A 12607-nucleotide genomic window follows, 5' to 3' on the forward strand; every position below is an offset into this window, starting at 1 on the left:
GAACTCGCTCTGTAGTCCCAGACTGTCCTCGAACTCATGGCGCTTGTTGTTAGTTTTTTTTTTAGTTATTTTTATTTATTTGACAAAGAGGGGTAGAGAGAGAGAATGGGCGCGCCAGGGCCTCCAGCCACTGCAGACGAACTCCAGACGCGTGTGCCTCCTTGTGCATCTGGCTTACATGGCTCCTGGGGTACCGAACCTGGGTCTTTTGACTTTGCAGGCAAACGCCTTAACCACTAAGCCATCCCCTCCAGCACTCGGCTCTTTGTTAGTTTTGCGACAGTGTGTCACTCGGTAGCCCAGGCTGGCCTCGAACTTTGGACAATTTTCTGCCTCAGCCTCCTGAGCCTGAGCATGCCTGGTTTTGCTATCTTTTTCCTTTTTTTTTTTTTTTTTTTTTTCGTTTTTCTTTTTAACAGCCGATTTCTGCCTGTTCCGTGGTAGAGTGACTTCGGAGGGAGAGGCAGGTTTGGGGCGCGCCCTACCCTCACCGTTCCTCCATGCCTGTCCCCAGCACGCCCCCACCCCCAGCCCCCGGCTTCCCCGCGCTGCTCCCGGCGCCGCCGCCGTCTGGCGCGCGGGCCGTGGCGCTGCGGGGAGCTTCCATTCATGAAGCGGATCCCGCGCTCGCCGCTTCCCGCCTCGCCCCGCGCCCGGGAGCGGTGGCGCCCGCGGGGCTCCGGGCAGAGTCCTCGCCCAGGGCGCGACCACCCCCTCGGAGGAGCCCCGGGCACAAAACGGCCTGTGGGGCTCGATTGGTAAATCCACACCTCGCCCTTTGGCGCCAGCCCGTCCGACATTTTGTGCATCCATCGTTCTGCACCGAAACAGATTTGGGAAGCCGACTGCCGCTCGGGGCCGCGGGGGCACCGCGTCGAGGTGGCAGGTGTTGCGGGGCCCGGTGTTTATTTACGCTTTCGCGGTGCACCGGAGGAGGGGGCCGGGGACGCGGCGGCGGGGCGGGGCGGGGCGCCGTGCTAATTCGCCATGCAGCCGGTCCTCCATTCAAATCACGAGCTGTTCCCAACAATGATGCTCCCCGCGAACCCCTCCGACTGGCCCCCCGCCTGCCGACCGCGAGAGGCGAGCGCTCATTGGCTGAGCCTGCGCCCCGCGCCCCGCCCCCTGCCCCGCGGCTCCGGCTCTGGAAATTACAACTCCTGGGCGCGCGGCGCGGCGGGCGCGGCGGGCGCGGGAGGCGGCGGGGCCGGGAAGGGGATTCCCCGGCCGGCGGGCGCTCGGCCCTCGCCCACCCACCCCGCCCTCCCTCCGCCGCGGCGGCGTCGCGGCCAAGGTCAGGGGCGTCCTCGCAGGAGCAGCGGCGGCGAGCCCCCGGGGGCCGCGGGTCGAGACGAGCATCCCGAGCGGGCGAGCTGCGGGCCCGGCGGGGCGGGTTTGCTAAGGTGGCCGGGGTGGGGCATCGTGACCCGGCCGGGCGCCCTGGGGAGCGAGCTCAGGGCCGCGGTCCTCGGTGGGCGCTGGCGCTGTCCACTCCCCGGTGGTGCTGAACTCGACCTGGCCCCAGCGGCCTGGGGGCGCCTGGCCCCGGAGCTGGACGGGGGCGGGGCGCCGGCAGAAGGAAGACTCCGGGCCGCGGCCGCGCCGAGCTCAGGCGCGGGAGCGCAGCTGGCCAGCAGCAGCAGCCGGCCGCTGGCCCAACGCGGGGTGCCCAGAGACGGCGCTGTGGCTGCTGATTCATCGCCCCGAGCGCCTTGGAGACCGCGGCCAGGGCATCCAGCTGCCTCTAGACCCCAGCCGCTGGTGCGGGAGCCCGGCAGGCAGGAGGTGAGGACCCGTCCCTTCTTTGGCCCCTAAACGCCTTAGGGCGGTGGCCACAGGACACAGAGAGGCGTGCCCCCCGCACCCTCCCACCGCAGATGAAGGCAGCATGCCCGCGTGATGCCCCTGCCTCCCGTGTCAGCGGCGCCGATCTTGCCGGCCCCTCTGCGCCCGTCTCCAGAGCTTTGGGTGTCCTCCCCACCACGTCCCGAGCGGCTCGGGCCTCTGTCGCCGCGATGGAGGAGGAGCTGAAGTGCCCGGTGTGCGGCTCCCTGTTCCGCGAGCCCATCATCCTGCCCTGTTCGCACAATGTCTGCCTGCCGTGCGCCCGCACCATCGCCGTGCAGACCCCGGACGGCGAGCAGCACCTGCCCCCGCCGCTCCTGCTTTCTCGGGGCGCAGCCGCCGCCGCCGCCGCGCCCCCTCCGGATCAGGACGCGCTCGCCGGCGGGGCCTGCGGCGGCGCGGGCGCCAGCACGGCAGCGGGCCTGGGCGGCGGGGCGGCAGGTGCAGGAGACCACGCGGACAAACTGAGCTTGTACAGCGAGACGGACAGCGGCTATGGCTCCTACACCCCCAGCCTCAAGTCTCCCAACGGGGTCCGCGTGCTGCCCATGGTGCCGGCGCCCCCAGGCTCCTCGGCCGCTGCGGCCCGGGGAGCCGCCTGCTCCTCGCTCTGTTCCTCCTCCAGCTCCATCACGTGCCCACAGTGCCACCGCAGCGCCTCCCTGGACCACCGCGGCCTGCGCGGCTTTCAGCGCAACCGGCTGCTGGAAGGCATCGTGCAGAGATACCAGCAGGGCCGCGGGGCCGTGCCTGGGGCGTCTGCGGCCCCGGCCGTGGCCATCTGCCAGCTGTGCGACCGCACCCCGCCCGAGCCCGCAGCCACGCTCTGCGAGCAGTGCGACGTGCTCTACTGCGCCGCCTGCCGGCTCAAGTGCCACCCGTCCCGGGGCCCCTTTGCGAAGCATCGCCTGGTGCCGCCGCCGCCGCCTCCCGCGCCTCCCGAGGCTGCTCCAGCTGCGGCCAGCGCGGCCCCTGCTCCCGGCGCCAGCGGCTGTAAGAGCCCCGGGGGCGCAGGGGCCGGTGGGGCGCGGAAGTTCCCCACGTGCCCGGAGCACGACGTGGAGAACTACAGCATGTACTGCGCGAGCTGCCGGAGCCCGGTGTGCTACCTGTGCCTGGAGGAAGGCCGGCACGGCAAGCACGAGGTGAAGCCGCTGGCGGCCACGTGGAGGCAGCACAAGGTGAGGCGGCGCGGCGCGGCGCGGCGCGGGCTTGGTGGCGCGCCGGAGGGCTTCTGTCTGGACCTCTTCTTGGAAAGTTGGCCTGAGTGCCAAGTCAAATCACTTCCTCCATCCGTCAGTAATGCAGTCATCCATCCGTCCACGCACGCGTCCACCCATCCACCCACCCCTCCCTGTGTCCATCCCGGTAGCCGTGACGTGAGCAGCCAGTGGATCGAGTTCTCGGCACTGGGTGTTGGGTGGGTGCGATCTGGAAATGGTCTCCTTCCCGAGACTTTCTTACTCTTCCCAAAGGACGCCCATTCCCAGAGCGCTCTCACTCCCCGGATTTAATAAGGCACCCTGGTGGCCGCCCCTTATCAAGGCGGGCTGGGCACCCTTCCTCCCTCTGGGGCAGGGGCGGAGCACATATTTCTTTTGAGTGCATGTGTTAGCAGCTGGCTGCAGAAGCCGGGCTGAAGTCTTCCTTGAATCTGCTGCCAGAACAGGGTGGTAGCTCCGGAGCCCGCAGTGAAGGGGCGCACTGTTTCCTGTTCAACAGTACCCAGCTTCCAGAGGCCATAACCCTTCCCTCAAGGGGTCTCTAGCGCGTTCTGTTCCAGGGTACCTGTCAGCTTGGCGGGAAGGGGGGAATGCCTCTTGAGCTGTTTAGGGGCTTCGGGGTATTAGTTCTTCTGAGACGGGACTGTGGTTGTTCCCAGAACTTTTCTCCTGCCCTAGGCTCTGCCCTTGGGGCTGTGAAGTGGCAGAGCGGTCTCTTAGCAGGAGGACCAAACACATCTGCCCACAACCTCCCTCTCTGGGACTTGCCGGGGTGATGTGCCGCTCTCAGTAATTTATGGCTAGCAGCCAGCATGTCTCTTGTCTGACACCAGGAGAAAGAAAAGTCAGGGCCATTTGGGCTTCCAGCAGCATCCAAGGAGGAGAGGTTCAGGGCCTGCCCTACACCAGGAAGTGCACAGGAAAAGACCCCAGGCCTCCAGCCCCGGGTGTGTGCAGCGCCTGGCAGGAGGCGGCCCTGCCCTTCAGGAACCTGCAGAGCATTTGTGAGATCTCACTGGGGGCTGGAGAGTCCTGGGCCCACATCTCAGCCTTGCACTTTACTAGTTGCACGAGTTTAAGTTAACTTAAAGCCTATTGGAAATAATACCTAAATACCAAGTCCCCGTGAAAAGGATTAAGTAACCCTCTAACGTAGTACTTGGCCCATTGAATACTATTTACTGTTTTTATGACCTTTGTATTAAAAGCAGTGAACTTACAGAAAGCTACACAGCAGTTGCACCATGCGCTTTTGGCCTCATTGACTTGGCTTCTTGGAGAAAGGAGGGGCTGCAAGCCCGGCGTGGTGGCGCCTGCCTTTAAGGCCAGCACTGGGGAGGCAGAGATAGGAGGATTGCTGTGAGTTCAAAGCTACGTTGAGACTACATGGTGAATTCCAGGGCAGTTTTGGACTAGAGTGAGACCCTACTTTGAAAAACCAAATTAAAAACAAAAAGAAAGAAAGAAAAAGACAGAAAGGAGTAGCTGGTGGCTCAGGGCATTGTTTAAAGCTTTGAGCCAAACGGGACTGCCTGCTTGGAATGGCTATCACTCATAAGACATTTCAGTCACTGTAGCTGCCTCTCTTGTTTCCACCTTTAAGAAAATAGACGTCATTTTGCAGATGAAGAAATTCTGTGCAAAAAGGCCATAATCAACCAAGATAAGAAGTTCAAAACCTCCCATTCAGGTTTCCATAGAGTGGATGGCTAAGGCCTGCCACTCCAATGCTCAGAACGGCAGCAAGGAGTGGAAACAGCAAGTTGGGATGAGAATTTGCAGCGGAAGAAAGATGAATCATCCTTGCATAGGAAAATGAGTTCAGCCGGGCGTGGTGGTGCACGCCTTTAATCCCAGCACTGGGGAGACTGAGGTAGGAGGATTGCTGAGTTTGAGGCCACCCTGAGATTACACAGTGAATTACAGGTCAGCTGGGCTAGAGCATAACCCTACCTCAAACCCTCCTGCCCCTCACCTCCCCCCAAAAAAGAAAGGTGAGTTTAATTATGAGCAAGCTTTCAAGATCCAAGGTCATGCAGGGAAAATCATTGGTCGTCCCTGGCTAGGTTTCACCAGTTTAATAAAGCTGCTGTCCTCAACTGACCAGATGTAGTGGCAAGACCGTGTAGGAAACATGAGTATCTGTCCAGAAGAGCAGACACCATCACCTGTGAGGAGATGATATGGGATCTTGTGTTTGAAGTTCGTGCTTGGTGCTTGGCCTTCGGGGACCTGTGGTAGGGAGGGAGTGAGTAGTTCTGGGAACCCTGTTTTCAAGAATGAGAGCAGTTTCTCCTGGCCTTCCCCAGCTGCAAGAGAAACTATAGAGGATTTATTCTGAGCACCTCACTGGGGGCTGGAGAGGAAGAGGAAGGCTGAAGAGTTCCACCCCCCACGGAGTACATGGCCCAGCTTCGATGGTGGGCACAGGAACTACCGGGAGCTGTGAGAGGGACAGCTTTTGGAACCTAAGCCCGATACCTCAGACTTCAGACTTCCCTCCTGCTGTGACAGTGGGAGCGTTCTCCAGGAATCCTCGGTCTTAAGATATTTGTTGCTGCCCTTATTGTCTAAGCACCCTAGAATCCATGGCACTAAGTTTCCGAGACTGAAGAGGCCTTGGCATAGCCATACTGTTTCTTCTCTGGTGTGACTGGAGCATGGCATCTGATCAGTGGCTGATTGTTACTGTTACTGTTATTGTGATTGTGTGTGGGTGTTCGTATGTATGAGCACAAGTGTGTGTGCACCCCAGCAGGTATGTAGCAGTCAGAGGACAACTGGGGGTTCACCCACACCTTCCACCTTGTTTGAGTCAGGGTCTCTTGTTCCATTGTTCGCTGCTGCATTTTCTAGGCTAAGTGCTCCATGAGCTTCTGGAAGATTCTCCTATCCTCACCTCTCCTCTTGCTGTACTAGGATTACAGAATGGCATGAGGTCTGGGGATCCAAACTCGGGGACTCAGGCTTGTGAGGCCAGCATTTTATCCACTGTACCAAAGCCCCACTCCACCTTTTAAGATATCTTTGTGTGTGTGTGTTCACACGTGAGTGCAAGTGCACACATGCCGTGACACGTGTGTGAAGATCAGAGGACAGCTGGGGATGTCGGTTCTTCCTTTCACCTTGTTTGAGGCAAGGTCCCTTTGGCTTATCACTGCATTTGCTGGGCTCACTGTCCCTAGAGCGTCCAGGGATTCTCCTGCCTCCACCCACCCCCATTTTTTTTGAGGTAGGGTCTTGCTATAGCCCAGGCTAACCCAGAGTTCACTATGTAGTCTCAGGGTGGTTTTGAACTCACAGCAGTCCCCTGCCTCCTGAGTGCTGGGATTAAAGGTGTGTGCCCCACGCCCGGCCCATTTTGCTATAGGCATGCTGGTATTACAGACTACAGTGTCCAGCTTCATGTGGGTTCTGAGGCTCTAAACTCATGGTCACGTTTGCCTAGCAAGTGCTTCTACCCATGGAGCTGTCTCCCCAGCCCCTGATTAATGGATCTTAAGTAAGGAGACATATAGGTGACGCTGAAGTCTGTTGATTATCATCTTTTAAATATAGCGTGGAAACCTTTAGGTCTTGGGTGAGCTTTTTTTTTTTTTTCTTTCTATAATTCTCCTGGAAGAGGATGAGCCCTTTGAGAGAGCTGCTGATGTGAACAAGTTCTGATGTGAGCTGGAGCTTTTTGTCTGCTCATTATAAAGCTTTACCTACAACCCAGCCAAGCCCGGAAAAGCCACTGTGGCCCCCAGTTCTTGAGAGTGACACGGAATGTCAGCCATGTCTGAGACACCCTGGCCTGCAGGATGCAGGCCGTTATCCCTTCATAAAAATGGGGGTGTCAACTTAGCTGAGTCGGGCGGTGTCACGCACTTGTGATCTCAGCACTGAGGAGGCTAAGGTAGAAGATTTTCAGTTCCAGGCCACAGCGCAAGCAAGCGCTCAAAGATGAGGGCTGAGGATGTGGTTCAGCTGGTAGAGTGTTGCGTAAACAGCATCGTACTGGCACACACCCACTATCCCAGCCATTGGGAAGTGGGGACAGGGGGATCAGAAGTTCAAGTTTGGGTGAGGAAATGGCCCAATGGGCGCAGTACTTGCTATACAAGCCTGAGGACCTGAGTGCAGATCCCAGCGCACACATGAAATGCTGGATGTAGTGAAATTCGTCTTCAATCCCAGCACTGCAGAGATGGAGACAGAGAAACCCCGGGGCTTGCTGCCCAGCTTAATCAATAATCAATAAACTCTAGGCTCAGGGAGGGACCCCGTCGAAAAGAATAAGGCTAAGCCAAGTGTGGTGACTCACACTTTTTTTTTTTTCCAGGTAGGGTCTCACTGTAGCCCAGGCTGACCTGGAATTCACTATGTGGTCTCAGGTGGCCTCGAACTCACTGTGATCCTCCTACCTCTGCCTCTTGAGTGCTGGGATTAAAGGCGTGCACCACCACGCCCGGCTATGACTCACCCTTTTAACCCCAGCACTCGGGAGGCTGAGGTAGGAGGATGGCCAAGATTTATTGCTGTTAAAGGCATTTGCTTCCAAAGCCTGCTTGCTGATCTGCCTTCAGTTCCCCAACCACTCACATAAAGCCAGATGGGCAGCAGCAAAGACCCTAGAGCACACATAAGCGTACACACACACACACACACACACACACACACACACACACGTACAAAAATGCAAAAGAACAAAGTTCAAGGTTGTCCCTGGCTCCCAAATGAGTTCAAGGCCAGCCTCGGGTAGATGCCGATTCCAGAGTTGAGGTCTGAGGCAGAATGCTGGCTGGCCTGGGTCAGGCTGCGTCCTGGCCGTCACAGAATGGAGAAGCTATAGGGTACCAGATCATAGATCCCAGTGAGCTGCCCCCACAGGACAGTGTGGCCTGGAAACCTCAGAGAAGACACGACTCTACCCTCTGCGGGCCTTTTGCTCTGCTGAGGGCACCTGGCTCCTCAGCAGCTAGTTTGGCCTATTTTGTAAGAGTATTTTAGGCTTTTAAGCCTCAGAGGACCAGAGAGGACGGCATGGGAAAGACCAAGGCGGAGCACAGACTCAGCAACAGGAGGCCTCGGGGGTCCTGCGTGACCTTGCCTTAGGGCAGGTGCTGCGAGGGAAGTGCAGGTTTAGCTGTCATCCCCTGATGCCCGCTTAAGAGAAAGTGTTCCAGGGGCCTGGGAGATGGCTCCGTGGCTAAGGTGCTTGCCACACAAGTAAGAGGATCCGGGGCTTAAACCGGAGCACTGCAGTGAATAGTAGACAAGGGAATGAGTGTTATTATCTCAGCACTGGGGAGGCAGAGACAGGACGCAGCTGGTCACATTCAGTTCAGGAAGCAGAGAGAGAGAGGTGAATGCTGGTGTTCAGTCCATGGGGTGCTGCCGCCTACATTCAGGGAATCTTCCCTCTTCAGTCACATGTCTCTGGAAGCGCCTCACAGACATGCCCGGAAGCATGCTTCCCAGAAGATCATAGATCCAGCCCATGGGGTGCTGCTGTCTCAAGGGGGCAGTAATGAGATGAACCGTCCTGATTCTAGAAATTACTGTCTGCTGTTTTCATTACATTGCTGTTATAACTACTTTTTAAAGTATTGTATTAATTTGTAGGCAGAGAGAGAGAGTAGGCATGCCAGGGCCTCCAGCCACTGCAAATGAACTCCACATGCATATACCATTTTGTGCATCTGGCTTTATGTGGGTCCTGGGGGATTGAACCCGGGTCATCAGGCTTTGCAGACAAGCACTTTAACCTCTGAGTCATCTCTTCAGCCCTCCAATTATTTTTAAAATATTTTTAAAGATTTTTATGTCTTTATTTGAATTTTTGGTTGTGCTCATGTGTGTGTATGTGTGTAATGTGTGGGTGATATATGCACATATATGTGTCCTTGTGGTAGCGTGTGGCGGGGCTAGCTCCCCTTGGTAGCCTCACTGTCACATCAGGTATCATTCCATCACTCTGCTGCCTGGTCTTGTGTGGACCCGAGTCTCCTTTTACTGGTCTGGACTTGCGGGGCTCCTCAGACGCTTGGGTCTCTGTTCCCCTCCAGGACTGGGGCACAGGTGTGCGTGGTCATTCCTCTTTCACATGAGCCTGGAGATTTGAATTCCAGCAGTCTTAGGCCCCCTCAGGCCCTCATACTTGCACAGAAGTGTGTGTGTGTGTGTACGCACATGCACACACACCAGGATCTCTCGTTCCTGCAAAGGAATGCCAGACGCTTGCATCACTTTTTGTGTCTGGCTAATATAGGTGTTGAGGAATATAACCCAGGCAGGCAGGCTTTACAAACAAGCACTTTTAACCACTGAACCATCACTCAAAACTAAACTTTCATCTTCTTAATTCCCAGTTTGGGGCCTTCCTTCCCTTGGGAACCAGTTTCACATGAGCAGATTTCTAGTCCCATATCTTTTCTTATATTCCAGAACCTATGAAAAAATAAAGCTTTGGAGACTCCCCTCCTGCTCCCCAGTATTTGGTGTTAGTGTGGATGGTGAAAAGAGGAAAAAGAGAGAGAGTGAGAGATTGTTATTTTTGAGACAGTCTTACAAGCTGGCTTCCATCTCTTGATGACTTAAAAACTTTAAAAAATATTTTTATTTATTTGACAGAAAAAGTGGGAAGAAGGGAGGGAGGGAGGGAGAGAGAGAGAGAGAGGGAGAATATGAGTATGCCAGGGCTTCCACGAACTCCACATGCATGTGGCCCCTTGTGCATCTGTCTAAGGTGGGTCCTGGGGAATAGAACCTGGGCCCTTTTGCTTTGCAGTCAAATGCTTTAAATGCTAAAGCATCCGTTAAAAACGTTTTGATTTGTCTGCTTCCATCTCTGGAGTGCTTGGATTGCAGATGTGGCTGGTTTTATGCGGTGCTAAAGACAGAAACTGTGCATGCTTAAGCAAGCACTTTACCAACAGAGCTACATACCCAGCACCATGAAAAACATTTTCAAAATGTGCTTTCCTTATCACTTCACACAGCTGGGAAACAAAAAATGAGCAAAAAAGACGGATTAATGAATTTGAATTGCGTTTCTCTTATCTTTGAAGGTTTTTTTTTTTTTTTTTTTTTTGGTTTTCTGAGGCAATGTCTCACTCTAGCTCAGGCTGACCTGGAATTCACTACATAGTCTCAGGGTGGCCTTGAACTCATGGCGATCCACCTACCTCTGCCTCCCAAGTGCTGAAATTAAAGGCGTGCACCATCACGCCTGGCCAAGATGTTTTTTTTTTTTTTTTTTTTAGAGAAAGAGTGAGAGCGAGTGAGTGAGAGAGAGAGAGAGTATGCCAGGGCCTCAGCCACTGCAATCAAACTCCAATTGCTTGCACCACCTAGTAGGCATGTACGACCTTGCACTTGCATCACCTTTGTGCGTCTAGCTTACATAGTATCTGAGACAGATTGAACAAAGTTCCTTAGGCTTCACAGGCAAGGGCCTTAACTGCTAAGCCATCTCTCCAGCCCTGTTTTGTTTTTTTATTGAGGTAGGGTCTCACTCTAGCCTATACTGGCCTGGAATTCACTATGTAGTCTCAGGCTGGCCTTGAACTCACAGCAATTTACCTCCTTCTCTTGGTCTCCGGAGTGCTGGGATTAAAGGTGTGCACCACTATGTCTGACCTTGAAGACTGTTGTAGGGATTTAATATTCAAGACAAGGTGTTGTTGAGTAGATGTCTCATTCAGAAAAGTGACTGCTGGGCAAGCACGAGGACCAAAGTTTGGATCCCACATAAGCCAGATGCACAAGGTGACCAGATGCACAAGGTGACACGTGCACACAAGGTGGCGCACGTGTCTGGAGTCTGACTGCAGTGGCTGGAGGCCCTGCTGCTCCAGTTCTCTCTCTCATAAAAGAAAAAACTATCATGATGGCATATATTTGTAATTCCTGTGCTGGGGAGGTAAAGGTGGGGAGCTCCTGGTGCTGGATGGCTAGCTAGTCTAGCCGAACTGGTGAATTCCAGGTTCAGTGAGAGAACATAAAATAAGGTAGAGGTGATTGACAAAGATACCCAACATCGACCTCTGACCTCCACATGCACACACACTCGCACACACACATACACATACAAAAAATACAATTGAAGATAACTCAACGATTGTGAACAGGGCCACCCTCTTGTCACTAGTAACATTCGTTCCGTAGTGTGTGCTGTGGACACCATGCGCCTAAGTCATTACTATCTTTTCAGCCTGCTGTGAAAGGGCTTCAGGCAAGTGGCCTTCCATGACGTTGGGGCCACACAGACTCTTAGAGACAGGAGGACTCACAGTGTCCGAGACAGACCAAGGAAAGCATTGTCAAATGAAGGCATACCACCACTTTTATAAATAAAGTTTTATTGGAACATAGCCGTTCTCTGGCTTCTTGTTGTCTGTAGCTGCTTTTGGAAAGGTTGAGTAGGTGAGTAGGTGACCTCTAACCTGAAACTGGTTCCTGTGTGATCTTTCCAGAAGAGTGCACACTGACCTTGCGACTGACAGGCAGGTCTGCGGATCACACTCCAGCTGATATAGGAATTGGGGTTCCTTGCCAGTGTACCGCTGATAAGATACAGGAATTCTGGGGTGTTTCCAGATTCTTGTCCTGAATTCAAAGAATTGAAATCCACAGACCAGAGGGTAAAGTTTAGAGAAATTTTATTAGATTTTATTAGATTTATTAGATTATAAATAGAACTTAAAGTGCTGAAGAGAAGGGAAGAGGTGAGGGTACAGAGAGCCCCTGCCCATAGGCAGGCAAGAGCGGTGTAAAGCACACCTAGAGACCCAAGCTGGGTCTTTTATAGGTCCTGAATGGGGCTGAGCTAACCAGCTACACTGCCAGGTTCAGGTTTAATCCTTCCAGGAATCTTGATTCCTTCCCAGGGAGAGACAGATGTAGGGAATTCTTTTAGGAACAAGAGGTAAGAAGCAGTGCCCTTTTGTGACCTCTAGCAACACGGAGTCTCCAAGGACGGGCTCAAGGCCGTGCCTGGCTTGCCCTGGGGTGGGGGGGGCAGGCGGGAGGGAAGGGAGGCCCCGGCACCCCTAAGCTGTCTCACAGCCTCTCTTTCTGGGAGTTTGTTGGAGAGGAAGGATTCAGAGTGCCACAGCAGTCCTGCCCAGAAGATGTGTATTTGAGAACCCCTGATGAGCCTCCATTTGAGGGGCCGTGGCTGTCCCTGCAGCTCGTCCAAAAGTGGGTGTGTCCCTCACAAGTGGGCTCAGGGGGCCTCTGGGAGCTTTGCCCTCCTCCCCAGAGGCTTCACGATCTGGGTTCCAGGGAGACTGGAGGCAACAGGAAATGGAGGACCTCAGGCCAGAGGAGAGGGGAACAGCTGTAAGAGTGGAGGGGGCATTTGTCAGGGCACCGAGGCAGGGAGAAAGGAATGCTGGACCAAGGATTTTGCTGCCTTACTGGGATTGAAACGAACCTGGTTTCGGATCTCAGTCTTTCTAGAAAGCATCAGAGGCAGTGCCTTATCCACAGTTGAAGGGCTTGCCTGGGTGGTAGTGAAAAGCTACACAGGACACAACAGTGGCCTGAAGGTC

The 12607-nt window shown here is 54.9% G+C and overlaps 1 protein-coding gene across 2 annotated transcripts in view; it reads left to right on the forward strand.

The window, feature by feature from the left end:
* The first annotated feature begins 1638 nt into the window (after positions 1 to 1638).
* Trim67 (tripartite motif containing 67) overlaps positions 1639 to 12607 on the forward strand; it is a 52834-nt gene continuing 41865 nt past the window's right edge. The window contains exon 1 of one of the 2 annotated variants that reach the window (XM_045150232.1): positions 1639 to 3026. In XM_045150232.1, coding sequence (XP_045006167.1) covers positions 1878 to 3026 — 1149 coding nt within the window. In that variant the 5' untranslated portion in view covers positions 1639 to 1877. The remainder of the gene's footprint in view (positions 3027 to 12607) is intronic. The other variant, XM_045150233.1, reaches the window with a different exon arrangement.

Source organism: Jaculus jaculus, chromosome 5 (assembly GCF_020740685.1).
Source record: "Jaculus jaculus isolate mJacJac1 chromosome 5, mJacJac1.mat.Y.cur, whole genome shotgun sequence".
In the NCBI taxonomy this organism is placed as follows: domain Eukaryota; kingdom Metazoa; phylum Chordata; class Mammalia; order Rodentia; family Dipodidae; genus Jaculus; species Jaculus jaculus.